Here is a 19,641-nt window from a genome sequence, read left to right as displayed (position 1 = left end):
CAGAGCTGCCAGTTGAGTAGAAAAAGACAGTTCCACAAATATGTGTAGAAAAGACAGTAGTTCTAAAACTGAAAATAAGAACAATCATTATTTTATATAATGAACAATCTAATATACCAACCTATAACCAGAGGAAAATCCAGAGCACTCAAATATATTTTCCTAAATATGTTTTTCTAAACAAGACTGACAATTGAAGCATGATTATAAATATTTATAGTAATGCCCCCAAGGCTTCTGTTGGTGACAAACATATAGTATGTGTTGTAAAAAATAAGCCAGTGTTAGAAAGAGCAACCCTCACTATTGTTTCAATTAATTCTACACTGAGAAATGATATGAGACTGCAGATTTTTTGTGAATGAGTTTAAGTTACAGAAGAAGTAGACTGTTTCTATCTTTGTACAAAGGTATTTTCATATTTCATACTATACACATCAATAACTTAGTGTAATCTTAAAAGGAAGTTATTTTTTCTCTGATAGAAAAAGTAATCAAGTTCTATGCAAAAAATGTACTTCTAATCCCAACACTCAGAGATGAACACTGAGTTTTGCACATACCTTTTCTTTCTAGGCAGTTATATAGCCACATATGCATATTTCCAAAATGGCATTATGTTTTACAGCTGTGCTGCAGAATTTGAATGGAGAGGTTATCTGGCTTGGAGGCTACAATATCTACTGCCATGACCTGAACACACCTGGCATGTCTGAGAAGTCAATGCAGCTGATGGTCCACAAAACATTTTCCATGAACTAATCTGCATGGGAAAAGGGGAAGGAAAAACACGAATAGAGGAGACAAGTGTCTGCCTTAGGTTTTGGTCCTTCCACGAGTACATGGATTCAGTCAGGTCTGAGTCCTGTGAACAGAAGGCTGTAGAGACACAGCAGCGCCCCCTGATGTTCAGGTGACCAAGTGAAACATCAAGTTGGGAGTAGGGTTTTTTCCTATCCTCTGTGTAGACAAAGTACCAGTGGCTGAGATATTAGCATCCCCCATGGGAGCAAAGCCAGCAGTGGTAGGGATGAGGCACCTTTATGTGGCTTCTTTGCTTGAGAAAATGGATATGCATGGCTGGAGCTGATGAACAAAATTCTCTAATTCTCTGGGTAATAAGAGCCCAGAGACTGCTTCATGAGCATTGGTATCAATCCCTGGCTTAACCAGGGAAGACTGGAGAGCTTCTGGAACCCTCCATGAGCAGGTGTGAGCAATAGACGGTAGAGAACAGACTTGTGGTTGCCAAGGGGGAGGGAAGGATTGAGAGTTTGGGATTAGCAGATGCAAACTAGTATATATAGAATGGATAAACAACAAGGTCCTACTGTATAGCACAGGGAGCGATATTCAATATCCCGTGATAAACCATAATGGAAAAGAACATAAAAAGGAATGTATATATATGTATAACTGAATCACTTTGCTGTACAGCAGAAATTAACAGAACGTAAATCAACTATGCTTCAATAAAAAAAGTGTGCTTTTGGGGTCAGAAGGGGAGTATAAAATCTTGAAGATTTTAGGACACAGTGCCAAGCTGCTTCTCCCTACAGATTGCTATTTCAACATTCCTATAAATTATAATTTTTATATGCTGTGAGATAGATTTGAATTCGAGGGTTTTTTGTTGTTGCTGTTGTTTTAGAATAAATGATCATAACATTGCATTGGTTTAAAAATTAGGTTTGAATCCTAATTCCAAGATTACATCAAGAGAAATACAAAGAGTTTGGCCAGCCACACATATCAGTGACAACTTAGACTGCTTCATATTATATTTAAAGGATGAATTTTATAAGAAAAATGCATCACAAAGCAAAGAATTTTGCACAGGCTGCAGGTGAATTAATTAATTCACCTGCAGCCTGTGCAAAATAATATACTGCAGTAGGGACAAGATGTTTTTATAGTTCTTGAAGAATATAACTGTTCAGTCCAGAGTCTGTCATTATTTTGTCATGATTGTCTGGGCTCGTGACCCATAAGGTAGAATATAAAATTCTATGAGGATCAGAGTATTGGTGCATTCATTCAACATTATGAAGAATGCTTGGTTTAAGGTGCTATGTCAATTATTAGGGAAACTGATAGGAAGCATGCTACCACATTGTATACAGCATGGGAATAAGGTGGTCTAGAAAACGACACAAAGTAGGTGGCTGAATTAAGGAAAGCATTCTTGGGTAGAATCTGGGAAACGGCACTTGGGTGTAGATGGTTCTCAACATTGGTATTTTGATAATATGAAAAATAGATACCTAAATACTGGCATCGTCCTTTTGCCCCAGTACTGCAAACAGTAGTCAAAATGATGATTAAATAAGGAAATGCATGGGAAAGCACTTTATAACATGCATTTGTCATTGCAAGTTTTAAAAGACCACAGATTTTTCATTACTTTGTTTGAAACCTTACCCGATAGCATCTCAATATATTCTAAAAACATTATCCCCCTAAGGCCAGGAATGTTGCATATCTGAGGATTAAACTGCCAGAGTTCCTCTCTAATTGTCAGGGGTTTGGTGTCCATGTATATGTGTGTGTGAGTATGTGTTTGGTTAGTTTTATTTTTCATCTTTGTTGATTTTGTTTTCTGTTTTATATTGGGTAGAATCTGTTATTTTAAATTATTTTTATGCTAACATTTATTAACCACTTATTACTTGACAAGCACTTTCAGGCGCATTACCTCATTTCTCAAAAGTGCTCAGGAAGAAGCTGTTTTTACTTCCACTTCACAGATGAAGCAACTGAGGTTCAAGGAAGGTGCACAAGTTTCTAGCAGCAGAGCCAGGACTCAAACCCAGTGCTTCTGACATCAAGTTATTTTCTCATTCTACTCTACTATGCATGAGGATAAGATTTTGATACTTTCTCCTTGCAAGAACCAGCAGAGTTTTTTTCTTTTTTTTTTTTAAAGGAGAAAAAGATCTCAATGTGACTTAAATATAAATGCAATCTAAGTCTCAGCAACAAGGCAATCAGAGCTGCTAAATCTTAGCAGCTGCAAGTAAAGAGCAGAAAGCAAGGCCAAGCAACTCTTCTTTTAAAATTTGAGGCACATGAAACAAAGATACTGAAATGGCACTCATTGTCCAAAAATGATGAGGTGGAATTCCTTAACTTCTGGCCCTGGAGAAAGACACTCAGAATCACCGAGTTCTTGCAGAACGTCATGAGATTATTTACCTTCAGGCTGGGATTTATAACAATCACCTTGTAGGTTACAGCTGAGAAAAATGAGTTGTCAAAAAAGACAATAACAATTGCAAGCACAAGCAACTGTCAAAATGATAAAACTGTCACATCTATACATATCAAGCAACAGTTGCATTCATTATGTACAACTCCTGGTACTTAATACTCTCTGCCAAGGAAGCTAAGTTCCATTTAGAGTTTTGCTGTTAGCACAAATATATTTGAAAGAGACTTGACTGAGTTTTTCATGATTTTACAGAGAATGCAGTGAAATTGTCTTGAGAGGAATCCACTGATATCTGGGAAGATTTGTCAAAAGGGATATCTCAGCCCTAAGTATTTTGCAAAAGTACACCGGTATTGATTCTGGGGACATGTGAGATCTCAAACAGCTTGTATTCTCATTTTTAGGGAAAAGAATTATACTTCAATGACCAATTTGAGTGTGTTTTCCCTCAGGGAAATTCTCCGTTTGTAGATCTTCAAGCATGAGAGGTATTGCTGAAATGACAGAGAAAAGGAGAGAGAGAAGGAAAGCATGGAGAGAGGGAGAAGGGATCAGAAATATATTAAAAGGGAGAGACAGAGGTAGGGAAGGCAGAGGGAGAGAAAGAGAAAAATGAACTAAGGATGAAAACCACAAAGAATATTTGATTATTTTGATCACTTTTTTGAAGGTACTTTGTTGTACATTTATCCTCACCAAAAATTAATATTATTGATTTCAAGGAGTAAAAATGAGGAAGAGGAAGTTGATGTCCTCATGTTCATTTATAGGTTGGTAACTTTCTACCACTTTTCCTACACCCTCTGACTTTTCTAGCTTTTGTCTAGTTCAGCATTTGCTCTTTTTTTACTTGCTCTAGTAGAACCAGATCAGTGAAGAGATGAAAGCTGGCCAGAATTTTAGTGATTCTGGAGTTCCCTCTCATTAGTGATAAAAAAGTTTATATTCTGGCCCTTAAAGTCATTATTCTCTTGTCAAGGGCTTTCCATTTAAGAGGCTTTAGCCAGCATGGAAAGGTACATTTTAAGGATTAGCTGACACTGGGAGATGTATACGAGACATTTTTCTGAATATCTAACTTTCGAGGGCTTGGTTTCTGGAAGCACCAGCATTACCCATTGCATATCGTACTTCTCAATCTGTTCTGCTGTCCTCCCACTGTTAATCCCCTCCTTTCAGCCCATTACCTTCTATATGTACTCTCTTAATCTACAAACTTTGCTCTCTCTCCAATGACATCTTAACCCCTTATTTTCATTTGTGACATTCAAGGATTACCTAGAGCAATGCTCTCCTGACTTGTTACCATCATGAGACCTTTCCTGCTGCATGCTGCTTTGTCAGATAGCCTCTCTAGCACTGTTTCAGCCTTCTGGGTGAAAATTTCACCCAGAAAGCAGGCTCCTGCTTTGTCAGCAGGCTTCTGCTTTGTCAGCACATTTGAATTTTAGAGACTGGTTGGCAGCTATTCTCCTCACCAATTACCACAAATAAAACACCGCCCCCTGCCCCCCAGTCAAAATTTTGTGCTCATATAGTTGAAATCACCAAGAAAATACACATCAGTGCTCCAACTGTGGGTACTTTGTGTCTCTCATCCCCACCCTCCATCCCCCACACATGTTAAACATGGCCTAACAACCATGGACCTGCAAAAAACTTGGTGAGATCCAAGTTACAGAAACCTAGTTAGTATGTAAAGTATGCAAAAAGGGCAAAATACTTAATGACTTGGGAGAGAAAACTAAGTTCTAAAAAAGTGAGTGTTGAATGAATGAATGCATTCATGGAACAAAGGTGGCATGAAAACATTCTAATGCAAACATCTACAAGCAATGGTTAGCCTTTTTCTTTCTTTTTAATTCACAGGTGAGCTCAATCAAAAAGCGTACTGAAAATAAGAGTGGTAACTGAGTAAACTGATGATAAGTGAACCTAAATGGGACTAGAGAAAGGAGTACATGTCAATCTTAGTAACAAGGTTTGGGTTTTAATGTCCATGAGGATAGGACATCCTGAGGACTTGAGTTGGAACTGAGACTCTTATGTAAAAACAAGAATTCCTGAAAGCTTGCTTTTCACTTCAGAGAAGAAGTGTTCTATGTAAATCCACCTGCTGGCACAGGAAGACTACAAGGAAGATGAACTTTGATTAATTATACTTTGGGATTGTGCAAATTTGACTTACGAATATAGTAGCGTAAACCCAAGAGAAACATGCATGTAAAAACTTTCCAAAGAGATACTCTTAAAACCTAAGGCCCACATGAATTCTACAGAAGAAGCAAGCTCTGCCAAAAATGAGCTAAAAATAATTTAAAATATAAATAAACAATTCACCATGAGCTAGAGACAACAGACACAACATACAGGAGGATTATAATATCAGTAATTTCAGAAAAGAGAATAATCTGAAAGAATAAAAAATAAAAACCATAAGCATAGAAGTACTATAAAAACAGATTTTTTAAAATGCACATAAAACTTCTAGATATTAAAAAAAAATGGGTTAAGAGACATGGACTATAGAAAGAATAAGAAGATCCAACATACATCAAGTAGAAAAAGAGAACAGAGAATGGAGGAAGAGAATATTTGAAGATGTGATGTCTGAGAGTTTTATAGAATTGGTATAAACATGGCTTCATATTCAAGATGTAAAACAAGTCCTAGCCAGTATAAATACACACTTAGATATGTTATACTGAATTTCAGGACACCAAAGAAAAATGTAAAAGCAACTAGAGAGAAAAAGTGGATTACCTATTAAGAACAGTAATAAGAGAAAAGAGTTTTTATAGCAACAATAAAGACATGGGATGGAAGGAGAGTGAAATGGATTAACATTATGAAAGTTCTGAGAGTAGAAAATAAACTAGTCAATCTAGAATTCAATGCCAAGATAGATAACCATTCCAGATTAATTGTAATGTAAAGATGACTTCAGATAAATATTAAGAAGTTTTACAATTCACTAGATCCTTGCTGAAACAACTATTAAAGGATAAACTTCATGAGGAAATTAAATCCTGAAGGAGAAGAATAAAAGGAGGAATGGTAAGCAAAAAACCTCCAAACTGATGAATATGCGGGTAAAGTCACTGAAGCTGTGACTGAAAAATTAATGAAAAATTTAAGGAAGATATAAAAATCATGAATGACACTCAAGGTCTTGAAGTGACCTAAAAATAGCATTAAAAGAAGCATAGAGCTATTGATTAACCTCAATTTTTGTTGTTTATATATTTAAAATTTAGGACTAAGCTTTAAAAGAATAGAAATAAAATCTATAATTTGTAACATAAAGGGGGATTCAAACAAGGAATCTAATTTAGAAGGCAGAACAGAAAAAAAAAGTCCATGCTTATTTATAATTTAATATTGAAACATGAAGTATTTCCTTTAAAGTCAGCAACAAGGTAAGGATGTCCTCTACCATTGCCTTTATCCAATATTACCCTGGGGAACCTTAGCCAAAGCAATAAGACAAGAAAAACAAATTAATCGTAACAATCAGAAAAGAAAAAACCAGATCTGCTACTACTTGCAGATTATATAACTGAAAAAAAATCTAAGAAATATACAGATACTAGTAAAACCAATAGTCAAGTTTAACAAAGTTTTTTCAAGAAAACTGATTTAAAATATTAATATTGTTTCTATAATGAAGCAACAAACAACTGGAAAATGTAATCATCTCCCCACAATTCCACCACTAGGCAATCCAAGGAAAGCCCTTGCACACATGTGCATAGAGACAGAACTAAGAATATTTTCTGCAAAAAAAAAAGCTGTAAGAGTATAAAACTTAAAAAAAAAGTAAACAAAAAAGAATCAACAAAACCATCCTTCAGTAGGTATAGTCACACAATGGGATAAAATGTAACAATTAAAAAGAATGAATTGCCAATCTGGACAAATCTCAGAAACATAATGTTGAATGAAAAGGTAAGTTGCAAAAAGAAAGTTCATTATGGTATCATTTATGTAAAATCTCCCTAAAATATAATTTATGAATATATGGACATGTAGGGAAAATATGAAAATATGTGTAAGAATCATGCAGGGGAATGGAGCCTCTAACTTCACATACATACAACTGACCCTTGAACAATGCGGGGGTTAATCCACATGTAACTTATAGTCAGCACTCTACATCCGTGGTTCCTCCACATCCACGGATTCAACCAACCATGGACTGTGTAGCACTGTAGGGTTTACTATTGAAAAACAACTGCATATAAGTGGAATCGTGCAATTCAAATCCACATTGTTCAAGGGTCAACTGTAGTTACTTCTGGGTCTAGGACAATAGGACTTCAGCCATAGCTGTAATATTTTATATTTCTTGAAAAAATATTTGAAGCACATATGGCATAATTTTAAGATTTGGTCTTGATGGTAGGTGCAGTGATGTCTGTTATATTATTTTCTCTGTTTGAATCTTTTCATAATTAAAAAGCAACGTGAAAAGATATTTATTGATCATATTGACATTTTAACCAAGTTATTTTTGATCAAGTTTTCTGATATTCCAGTTATAATGCCTAAAATAATGTAGGTAAATAATAAGTATTTTCTTTTGTTTCTTTTGTTTTGTTCCCATTGGATCTTACTCAAAGTTTTGTTGTGCAATCTCAGAAGAGACTTAAAAAAATTTTTTTTAACTTTTTGACCCCCTTTACCCATTTCTGTCCTCCTCACTGTACCCCCACCTCTGGCAACCACAAATCTGTTCTCTGTATCTATGAGCTTGTTTTTTTTTCCTTTTCAGATTCCACATATGTATTCCACATATTTAGATTTCACAATCATACAGTATTTGTCTTTCTTTGACTGACTTGTTTCACTTAGTTTAATGCCCTTGGGATCCATACATGTCACAAATGGCAGTATTTCACTTCTTTTTGATGGCTGAATAATATTCCATTGTATATATACACCACAATTGCATTATACATTCATCTATTGTCGGACACTTAGGTTGTTTCTATATCTTGGCTATTGTAAATAGTGCAGCAACGAACATGGGGTACATTTAACAATAAGCATTTGATGAATGAAATGCATGAGAATCATGAAAGCCACTTTGAGAGTCACCTCTTCCCTTCTCAGTTTCTACTTTATTCTCCTTCACTTCTGCTTTTTCTTTCTCCTGATTGTTTCAGATAAGTCAGTGATATGTCTTAAACTATGCAAAGTAAGAATGACAATACAGCAAGAAAAAGAATAAGCTATCTTTCCTCTCCAAGATTTTTCTTATATTTATGTTTGTGTCAGGTTAAGGCATACAAAGATTAATTTATGTCTTTTGTTGTTTGCTCTACTCATCAAGCTCATCATTCACACATTAGAGGGCTGAAAATCTTTAGAGACAGAGCTTCCTGCAATAAATTAAATCTCTTACTTTAAGGTTTGTTTCCTGTTCGATTTTTAAGAAAATTTAAAATAAAATTGCTACCGTGAGGATAAGGATGATGACAGGTGACTTATTCTAAATTACCCATAGTTTACTTTAAAATTTTATTTTTCTTATGACAAAAGAGAAAGGGTTTTAACATTGAAAAATATAATGTTACAGCCTTCTACCATTTCCCCCATGAGCAGTGGGAGAAAGGACTCCTTTTTCTACATTACAATTTCAATATGAACAATAGTAACTAGAACCCACTATATATATAATGTACAGTTATTGTCTGAAAGGAGTTATTCTTGGCCTTGTATAGCAAGATAAGAGTATTAAGAATATGTGTTTATGTTGAGAGGTGAGTTCTTTGTTTACCCTTTCAGAGGTATAGCTTGAGTCTGAGTATCTTAACTTATATCAACACCTCTGTCCCAACCTAATCTCCTATATTTCCACCTGGTTTTTCAATACAAACAGGTTCACAAATATCACCAGAAAATAAATCATCTAGTAACATTTGTTCATCTAAACTACCAAGGGATATCTATAAGGTGAAACTCAAGGATCAGCCAAACATATATACTTGGCCCCAAAATCAGAATGCTCAAAATTATCCAACTGACTATGTAAACAGCTAAAGTTATTTCAAGAGCTAGAAGATAAAAACAAACAAACAAACAAACAAAAACTTGTTTCATTGATTCATAGGCTGTGTTTAAATAACGTATGTACTGAAAGTACATTTTTGCTAATATCAGTAGTGGTTTAATTCAAGTGTCTGTTTTCACACAGGTAATAAAATGGATCAATGTGCATATTCCTCCCATACTCAGCCAAAAAGATCCCCTGCCCCATAACATAAGAACAAGCTACAGATGGTCCTTGGGATGGAGAGACTATATGGGTAGTTACCCAGAAAGGAAACTCAGGACATTTACTTTTCAGCTCTTTATATCGTCATATTTTAAACACAATTTTCAGGATAAAAACCAATCTGTTAGATGCTCTATTTCTTGGAGTAGATGCTCTATCTCTTGGAGAAGGCAGATATAATGTCATCTCTGGCAAATCAACATCTTATTTTGAGATAACCTGGAGTAGCTTTTTTTTTTCATCATATTATTCCAAATTTCCTAAAATTTCCATGTCGTTGTCTCTTCCATAGCAAACATTATAGAAAGGGAGGTACAGTGGGGAAAGGGTGCAGAAAGTTTAACCAAAAAGAGGCTGGAGAAATTGTTTGCTGGTACAAAGTTGGAGCAACTCAACAAAATCACTTATGAACAAAAGAAGTTGCACACTATACAAGTTCTCAATATCCCACTAAAGAAAAATGCCCAGTGGAAAGAGTCAACTCTAAGATTTCTTTTTCTTTATATGGGCTCCAAGGCAAAAGGCCATCAACTAACATTATCTGTAAACCTCATTTATTGAATTCCTAAAACATGATATTGATTTTTTAAAAAATAATTTAATCAAAATGCTGCATTCATAATTAATAATACATTCAAGTCACCACTGAAAATAAAAGAAATCTAATAAAACACAATTATTTTGTACACCATACATGAACCTTGTTCTATGGTTTCCTATTCAAGAAACACTTGGCATATCTTATTAATTCTTTACCAATATTTGTGCTATCAAAATTTCATTACCATAAGATTAAATAATTTTACAAAATAATCCAAGTTCTCAGCATAAAAACTGCTACAATTATTCCAATTTGTCTGTAAAGGCAAATAAATACACCTACCTCAACAAATATAAAACACGGGATGATGGAATAACTTCGTTGAGTGTTGTTTCCTACAGCCATTTCTTACAACATGTAGCAAGGCTGCACCGTCTTAAACTGTCCAGGCTGAAATAGAAAATAGATGGCATGGTGTTAAGAACCATATGTTTAGCAGTCCTACATAAAAATATCAGCTACCCTCTAGATAAGCAAGGTGTGTACAAACAATGCAAAACACTAATCTACAACACAGTCAAGTCAGACTAATAATCAGTCCAGAGAAAAGAAAAGAATGTATACTAGCCATGAACAGTCTCTGAGCCTAAATGACCAGGTAGGGAGCTCCTGTGCACACAGTTATAGTGAACAGAATTCTAATCGCCTGGTGCTGCACAGTGCCATAACCCAGTAGACTGTGCTCATGCCATGAACGCAGTTTTCGCGACAAAACATTTGTTATTGTCCGTTCTGTGTGGATCTCCCCTTTCTGTGCCTCATCCTTGCAGTTTGCAATCTAGGGACTCGTTTATTTCTGCCTTTGCCTCTCCCTTTGGAGCTGACATTTAGCACTGAGGCACTAATCCCTGACTTCCTTCCTTGACCACTCTTTGCCCTTGCTCCCTTGACTGCAGGGCTATTAACTACTCTGGATTAATACATCACTGATCCCTCTCACTGGGTTCCCTCAGCCGTGTCTGTGTGTGTGTGTGTGTGTGTGTGTGTTCCAAACACAAAACACTGACACCATAAACATTCTCCTATAAGAACGGAGTAGCTGGGCTATAGCAGAGTATTTTAAATATTTGTTAGAACTCTTCTGTCCTACTTTGAACTGAAAATATTCCTGTATTAAAAGATCAGTTAGTTTTGGTTCTTCTTCAAACAATAACAACAACAAATAGAGATTTTAGTCTTTTCTGAAACTTCCACAGCCCAGTAAAAAGAATTTTCCACTATACCTTTTATTCTCTATCCAAAGCAATACTTGACATGTTTCAGGTATCTGCTTTCGAGTCATTATTTTTTGTTTGTTCTGTTTCTGTGTCAGACTTCCCAATAGTTCTTACGGATTGTGATATGAAGACTGGCATGGGGACTGCTAGTCTATGCAACTGGCCAAGCGCATTTTTTCTTAAAGGTCATGAATTAATGTTCTTAACTTAATTCTGTCTTTAAGTCCGTCCTTATGTTTTTCCAAAATAAAGCTTTAAAATACATTTCCTTCTCTTTTTGAAATGCCAGCTTCTCACGTGTCAACTAAAACTTTCTCTGATCAAATGTAACATTATGTGTAGTATTAAGTCCATACCGATCATAGTGTTTAAATTATTTAATTTTTAGGCAACTTAATTTTTTCAATTAAAATTGGATATTACCTGCTATAAAATACCCATAATATATCTGTTATTTCACCATCTATTTCATGATTTAGGAATAAATAATATTTTTTTTACAATTAGAAAGGAACCCATACATAGAACACACATTGAGTTGATTTGGCAACCGTGTATTGGTTTCATTTTATCCTTACTTAATCCAAGTATTTTAGAATTCACTTATCAGTATTTATGATTTAGATGAGTCCTACTGTTAGCATCAACTAAACACAGAACCATACATCTGAAAAGAAAATTAAATTTTTAATCACCTTGAAGTAGGTACGGGCACCAGAAAAAACAAAGGCATCAGACATACCTAGTATTTTAGATGTCTTCTCCATACAGTTAATAAAAAATAGCAATGAAATGGAGAATATAAGACAGGCTTTGGATATCATATAAAGTTCTCCTTTCTATTCACTCTTCTGGTTCAAAATACAAACTAGCTTTTTATGTGTGTATGGAGACTACATATACATATATGTATATACACACATATATGTATCTATGTATGTATACTATACATAATCAGTAACTATAGTAAGGTATATTTCACATATACTTCACCCATTTCAAGTGTACAATTCAATGATCTTTTAATAAATTTACCAAGTTGTACAATGATCATAAAACAATTTTAGCGTTTTCCTTCACCCCCCAAAATAATTGTCATCCCCACCATCACCTCCCTCACCACCTCTCCAGCCCAGCTAGTCACTATTCTCTCTGTCTCTACAGATTTGCCTTTTCTGGATATTTCAAATAAATATAATCATTCCATATGTGGTCTCTTGACCTGGATTCTTAGCATAATGTTTTTGAAGTTTATTCATGTCATAGTGCACATATCAGTAATTTTTCCTTTTTATTACTGAATGTATTTCATCGTATGGCTATAGAACCTTTACCAATTGGTGGAAATGTAGGTAGTTTCTAATTTTTGCTGTATCCAATATTAGGTTGTATCCAGTATTATGGATAATGATGCTAAGAACGTCTGTATACTTTCATTTATTGTGGATGTATACCTAAGAGTGGAATTACTGGGCCACACGCTAAATTGTTTTATTTTTTAAAGGAAACTGCAGAAGTGTTCTCCAAAGTGGTTGTGTCATTTTACACTGCCGTCAGCAACAATAAATGTTCTCTTTTCTCTACATCCTAACATTTTTATTGCCTATCTTTTTTATTATAGTCATTTGAGTGAGTGTGAGATAATATGTAGTTTTCATTTTGTAAATAACAAATGATATCGAGTATCCTTTCAGGTGCTTATTGCCCATTATTCTATCTTCTTTTGTGAAATAATCAAATCAAAAAAACCAAAAGATTTGGATATTTTCAAGATATAAGTGTTCTTTGTATTATTCTGGATACAAGTCCCTTATCAGATGTATATTTTGTCTTTTGACTATTAATGTGCCTTGGTGTGGATTCCTTTAGGTTTATGCTGCTTAGAGATTTCTTACTACTTGAATCTATGGGTTTATGTTTTTTTCCCAAATTTGGGAAAGTGTTCAGCCATTATTCCTGGAAAACTTTTTAACCCACTCTCTCGTCTCTTTCTGGGACTCCCGTGACATGAATATTAGATCTTTTGTTGTAGTCCCTCATGTCCCTGACACTCTTAATCCCCCCTCCCCAAGTCTATTTTCTCTGTGTTGTTCAGATTGGATATTTTCTATTATTCTATCCTCAAGTTCACTGACTCTTTCCTCTACCATCCCCATTATGGTGTTGAGCCAAGTCCATCCATTGAGTTTATTTCAGTTATTATATTTCTTAGTTCTAAAATTTATATTTGCTTTTTCTTTATATTTTCTATTTCTTTGCTGAGACTATTTTTTCATGTTTCAAGCATGTCTGTAAGTATTTGTTAAAGTACTTTTATGATGGCCACTTAAATTATTGTCAGATAATTTTATATCATCTTGGTTTTGGTGTCTGTTGATGGTCGTTTCTTATTCAGTTTGCGATCTTCCTGGTTCTTGGTATGAAGAGTGATTTTTGATTGACCTTGGGTTGTTACAAGACTCAGGATCCTGTTTAAAGCTTATGTTTTATCATACTTCCTCTGACACTCCTCTAGTAGGTACGGGGAATGTCACCTTGTTAGTGCCATGTGAAGGTACAAGTCCGGGTTCTCCACTTGGCCTCCTATGACAGCTAGTTGGGGAGGGACCCCTTTTGCTGGGCAGCAGTAGAGTTCAGGCTCCTCAATAGGGCCCCACTGATACCACCCTGGCTGGGGAGGCGGTTAGGTACTTCTTCACGGCTCCCCACATGGCCTCCACTGACACTATGGCCTTGCTATTGTTGTGTAATGATAAAACTGAATTTCCACTAGTCCCCCTCTGATACCACTCCAGGGAGGAGAAAGTAGGGATGCCTCATTACTGCCTAAAGGGGGTAAAAGTCTAGGCTCCCCGCCATGTTTTCCCCTGATACTGTTGAGCAGGGATGGGGGCCTACTCATTACTGCCCAGCATGAACTAAAGTCCTGGCTCCCTACTTGGCCTTCTCTGATATGACCCCAGCAGGAGTCTAGGGGAGCCTCCTTATAGCCTGGCAAGGGTAGAAGTCCAGGGTCCCCACTTGGTCTTTGCTGACAGAGACAGAGATGGGACTGCAGTGTTTCTGTGGTTTTTGGATATAGTCAAAGGGTTATTTTCTAAAAGTTTGCTGCATTGCTAGGCTGCCCTTTTCCAGGCCCTTTGGCTAGAGAGGTGGCAGGCATTCTTGGGGCTGTTTTGTCTGCAAGTATCAATATCCCAGGTTGTCAGCTTCTCCAATATCCACTCTGAGATATGAGGTAAAAAGAAATCCTGGGAGGGGCTTCCCTGGTGGCGCAGTGGTTGAGAATCTGCCTGCCAATGCAGGGGACACGGGTTCGAGCCCTGGTCTGGGAAGATCCCACATGCCGCAGAGCAGCTAGGCCCGTGAGCCACAACTACTGAGCCTGCGCGTCTGGAGCCTATGCTCCGCAACAAGAGAGGCCGCGATAGTGAGAGGCCCGCGCACCGCGATGAAGAGTGGCCCCCGCTTGCCACAACTAGAGAAAGCCCTCGCACAGAAACGAAGACCCAACACAGCCATAAATAAATAAATTAAAAAAAAAAAAAAAAAAGAAATCCTGGGAACTCAATATTGTGTTGGTTGTTATGTGAAGTCCCCAGCCAGTCCACCTTTTCTTTGTCTGAGCTTTGTTTACATATAACATCCAAGATTTTTGGTTGATTTAGTGGGAGGGATGGGGAATGTACATCTTACTCCATCCTCTTAGAAGCAAAAGTTTCCAGAAGTCTTTTTAAAAGAGTACCAAATGGCAGTGACCAAGGTTCTCGTATAGCCTAGCCCCGCTATGTTCTCATGAATTTGAGTCTTTTGATGTCCAAGGTTTCAAAATACCAGAATAGCATCATTTGTTTGTTCATTTGTGAGTCCCTAATTCATGCCAGGAATCCCATTAGACACAACTAGAAGCAATGAATTAGCCAAATACCCTGTATTTAAGGGACTAATAGTCATTAGGAAAATATTGTTATACTTGTTTGTATATTTGTTTTTCAATGAGTTATAAGAGGGATAATAGCAGCACAAATCACCAATTCTAACTCTTGAGGTCAGGGATCTCTTATCCAACTGGCGTAGTAGATACACTGTCTAGGACCCCTAATACTTTTAGGGGCCTATGAAAACATTTTAATTTTTTTTTAAATAATAAATTTTTAGGTTAGGTACCAAAATATTTTAATATATTATTAAATTCCGTTTTATACCAATTCAACTATAAAATATAAGTTTTAACTTTAATAGAGAAAAGGGTCCACAAAGGCAAAATTGCTTAAAGTCCACAAAAGTAATAAGACAGTCCTAGCTGGGAGAAAGTTAAGGAAAGGTTTCTTAGAGGAGATGGCTATTTAAGTTGATTAAAATAAAGGTAGCTGCTCCCCTATAAAAGGAGGACAAGAGAAGCATTTCAGCTAAGGGGAACAGCAAGAACTAAGGTTCCAAAGATATAAGCTGGCCTAACATATGTTTGGGAAACTAAAAACACTACCAGCTCAAATGTATGAAAACATTCAAGGATAAGTATAGATGTTACCAAAATTTGTTTATGTATAATACACATAGCATTTTATACACAAACTCAGAAGCAGAACACCTCAAGGATAAGAAATACAAGTTTGGTCCATTTCCATATCAGATAAGAATATAGGAAAAAAAGAGAATATTGACAGACAGTACTGTTTCCTAGTAATTAACTCAGACAGAGCTCTTCATTTCTAGGCAGGTAAGTATATTATAAATCAGACCTGTCCAATAAAGGAGTCAATGACATCTCATGTATTTCCATTGGATTTTCCATGTGATTCCCTCTTGTTCATAAGAAGTGTAACAATTCCTACTCAATCCAGAACAAATACAAAAATAATTGCTGATTATAAAGTATCTGTTTTAGTGAGACTGAAAATGGATGGTGATGGAGCATGGTCATAGCTAGATGGGGACAAACCTCATTGATTTCTAAGTTATGCAAAGTTGGCTCTAGCTGAGCAGTCAATGAAGTAGCAAGGAACAAAAATGCCCTTGAGAAAGAGTCACCATGTTTCAGTGGACCTTCTGCCCAGCCTTGGTGTGAATCTAGTATTTCCAGTGGCCAAAGTCACAGCCTGTGGTCCTCCTCAGGGGCCCAGAGTCTATGATTTTAGGGAAGCTAGAGCTTGCTCTTTTTATAGAGAATATTTTGAGCTAATTTTGCTAAAAATACCATGGTGGTTCCCTTCAAAGTTAGGATGATATGAATTAATCGAGTTCACTGAGACAAAAATCTAAAAAACAAATAGGCAACAAGGCCACCAGAAATGGTACTTTTCTGAGTAAGCCCAAGAATTCTGTACTCTGAGGCCACATTGATTTAGGACAGTGTTTCTCAACCCCATCACTGTAGATATTGTGGGCTGGAAAATTCTTTGTTGTGAGGGGCTGTCCTGAGTACAGTTGGATGTTTAATTACATCCCCGGCCTCTACCCACAAGACACCAATAGTAGCAACCCTCCTCCCCCAATATTGTGACAACTAAAAATGTCTCCAGACATTGCCAGATACTCCCCTTCAAGGTGGGAAGGAGCAGGGGATGGAGATAGCCTTGGGGGAGAACCACTAATTTTAAAGGATTGAAAGCAGAGGCCCTAGGACACTGGAATTTTTGAGCTAGTGAAGAACTTGCTTCACCAAGGATAAAGGCCACAGTTTTGCCCAAGGGGACAAACCTATTCCTGCTTAGTATCTAAGAGAGGAAAATATGGAAACTGTCGAGGTGCCTTATTGGCATTTGGGGAAACAAAGGGCATCTCATGCTCAGAGACCATGATTGGGGTGAGAATAAAGGTACTATAAGTGGTAGTTACTACCACTTTGAATCTCAAAAGAAAGCAGGGCTGTTTTACCCACTGGGGACTATAGGCCCAATTCCTAGGGCCTGTGAGCTATTTAACAGCCCATGAAAATATATAAGAAATTTTAAAAAGGCAGCAAAACTATGTAAAACCAAATGAATAAATATATAAGTGTATACCTAAAAATGTAAAATTCTTGCAATTTCATTACTCAATTTAGTGTTAACAATTAATTTGAAAGTGATTTGTAGGTGAAATTCTTAATTCTAAAAATTCCTTTGCTAAGAAACTTTAAATAATTGTAAATTAATAGTTTCAAAAGAAAAGTCATAAAAATCTTTTCATGCAAAATAAAGATTTACTGTCAGATCACTCATTATGTGTTTATCTTCATATGGAGTGGGGTCTCAAAAAGTGAGTGTCAAAACAAGGTTAAACAACCTTAAAATAGCCCTGGAGGGATTTTGCTTTCAGCCAAGTGAAAGTAACTAAGACTGGATTTCATGCCTGGCACAACTAAAAGATACAGACAAAATAAATGAGCGGATGGTATTCAAGGCACTGGATGTGAGGCAATAAAGGGCAGTGATCCCTGAAAGATGGGAACAAACAGAGGCAAGCCCTACAATTGCACTAGCTTACTGCCTGGAGAGAGTCTCCAGTCCACGGCACAGAGAGAGGAACCCAGAAGAATGGCCCGTGGCCTCCCTGAGTTGAGTAGACAGAGCTGGGAATGTGGGGAGGCCCAAGGGACTGGAGTTCACAAGGCAGAGAACCAGAGAGAATTCTGCACAGATGGAGCTGCGTTGCCCTGCAGAGAGTCCCCTCGAGTCTTCAGCAGAGTACTGATGAGCATGGGAGAAACTAGTTAAGGCCGGGAGGGAAACCATCCAAAAGGATTAGAGAAAAATCATCATCAGGGCTCACAGGAGACTAAGAATACTTTCTGTTCCCACCAACCCAACTTAAAAGACACCTAACTCACCAGATAGCGGGCAGAAGACTTTAGTTTGGGTTAACTAATAACTCCAATATTAAAACATTTCTCATCCAGGGACCACAAGTATTCCTTAGAGAGTTGTTTTTTCTTTGTCTGTTGCAGGATACTGAGTATTTATTGAGATTCTGAGCCACTGAGTGATGTGCTTTTCCCTGGTGTCAGGGGGCTCCAGAAGCAAGAATATGTTGCATAATCCATGACCCAGGGCACATCAAAGGCACCTCTGACATGAGTTTTACAACACAAACTTTCTAGGATTTCCTCAAAATTGGGTTGGTGTAAGATTGAAATGAGATTATGTCTAGCAAGGGGAAAAATAGGGTTTATTTCTATGTGATCCACATCTTAATTGGAGGTAAGGGGGGGTGGGGATTGGAGTAGAAAAGGGAAAATTAAAAGGTGAAAAATGAGTTGTGAGAGTTACACTTCATTTTGTTCCCCAGTACTCAGGGTGAGACGTAATCCCCAAATCCAGCTCATCTTTAACACGTGTTAAATAGGCATTAACTTCCTTGGTGGCACTGAGCTACCCCTCACTGTTCTGGATCATTTCTACTCTATTACCTCCAACCAGGATCACAGTGTGCCTTTAATTTCCCAAAGCTGGAAAACCTAACTATGTATTTTTTTTAAAGCAACTAAGACATTAAGAGATAGGAAAAAATCGAAAGAGATTGTAGATGAGTGCAAAAGAGATTTCTTCACAAGATGGTGTGGGATTTAGGACTGTACTACTTAGGCTTTCAAGAGAAATGCTTCACTCTGTTCAATTTCAGAGATGCTTTTCAAAGCTTGTACAGATGCTTTTCAAAGCTTGTAAAGAACGACAGTGTGAAAGCCCCACGTTATAGGAGAGTAGCATTGACACCCCCCCCCCTTTTTTTTGGTCCAGTCTCTCCCCTCCACAGTGTCTCACAGCTAGATCCATGGCCCAGCCCTTGAGCCAGCCCAGAATAAGGCAGAGAGATACAAAGAGCATGAGACCCACGATCCAGGAAAATCTAGAGTTCAGTCAAATCTTTACAAAATAAAGACTCAGGGGTCCTGTGAAGATACCAGGGCCCCACATTGTTCTTGAGTGGCTTTTCAGACCCAGGGGTAATTCCAGGTTCCCTCTGGGCTCCCATATTACATTGGCCTGGTCTGTATGACCAGCCATTAGCTTTGTTCCTACTGCTTAAATCTGATGACTCGCTCTCATACCTCAGTCTCTTTCCACGCCTGCAGTCCTATGTGGTCTGCACTCAGTAACCAGGACTCATTTATCTAGGTGAGTCCTTTGAACCTACAGGTATGCCTGGTTCATACTCCAGCCCTAAGCCTGAATGGATAGTCTGCAGACAGCCATTTCCCCTTGCATGTAGGATCCCTGTTGCTGGACCTCTCACAACTAAGGCACAAGATTGCCTGGCTAATGTCTGAGCTTGTCATAACTTTTAGACTGTGTTAAACCTTTCCAGTCCCATTTTGCTGCAATCTCCACCCCATGCCCATCCCCAGCCTCTT

The 19,641-nt window shown here is 37.1% G+C and overlaps 1 protein-coding gene across 3 annotated transcripts in view; it reads right to left on the bottom strand.

Moving 5' to 3' along the window:
* PLPPR1 (phospholipid phosphatase related 1) overlaps positions 1-19,641 on the bottom strand; it is a 278,398-nt gene that overhangs the window by 126,455 nt on the left and 132,302 nt on the right. For all 3 annotated transcript variants that reach the window (XM_036854367.1, XM_036854370.1, XM_036854366.1), the window contains exon 2: positions 10,375-10,482. In XM_036854367.1, the coding sequence (XP_036710262.1) occupies positions 10,375-10,437 (63 nt within the window). In that variant the 5' untranslated portion in view covers positions 10,438-10,482. The remainder of the gene's footprint in view (positions 1-10,374; positions 10,483-19,641) is intronic.

The sequence above is a fragment of the Balaenoptera musculus genome, chromosome 6 (genome assembly GCF_009873245.2).
Source record: "Balaenoptera musculus isolate JJ_BM4_2016_0621 chromosome 6, mBalMus1.pri.v3, whole genome shotgun sequence".
NCBI lineage: Eukaryota > Metazoa > Chordata > Mammalia > Artiodactyla > Balaenopteridae > Balaenoptera > Balaenoptera musculus.
The sequence above is the reverse complement of the archived record's forward strand: the minus strand, read 5'-3'. Positions and strand labels throughout refer to the sequence as shown.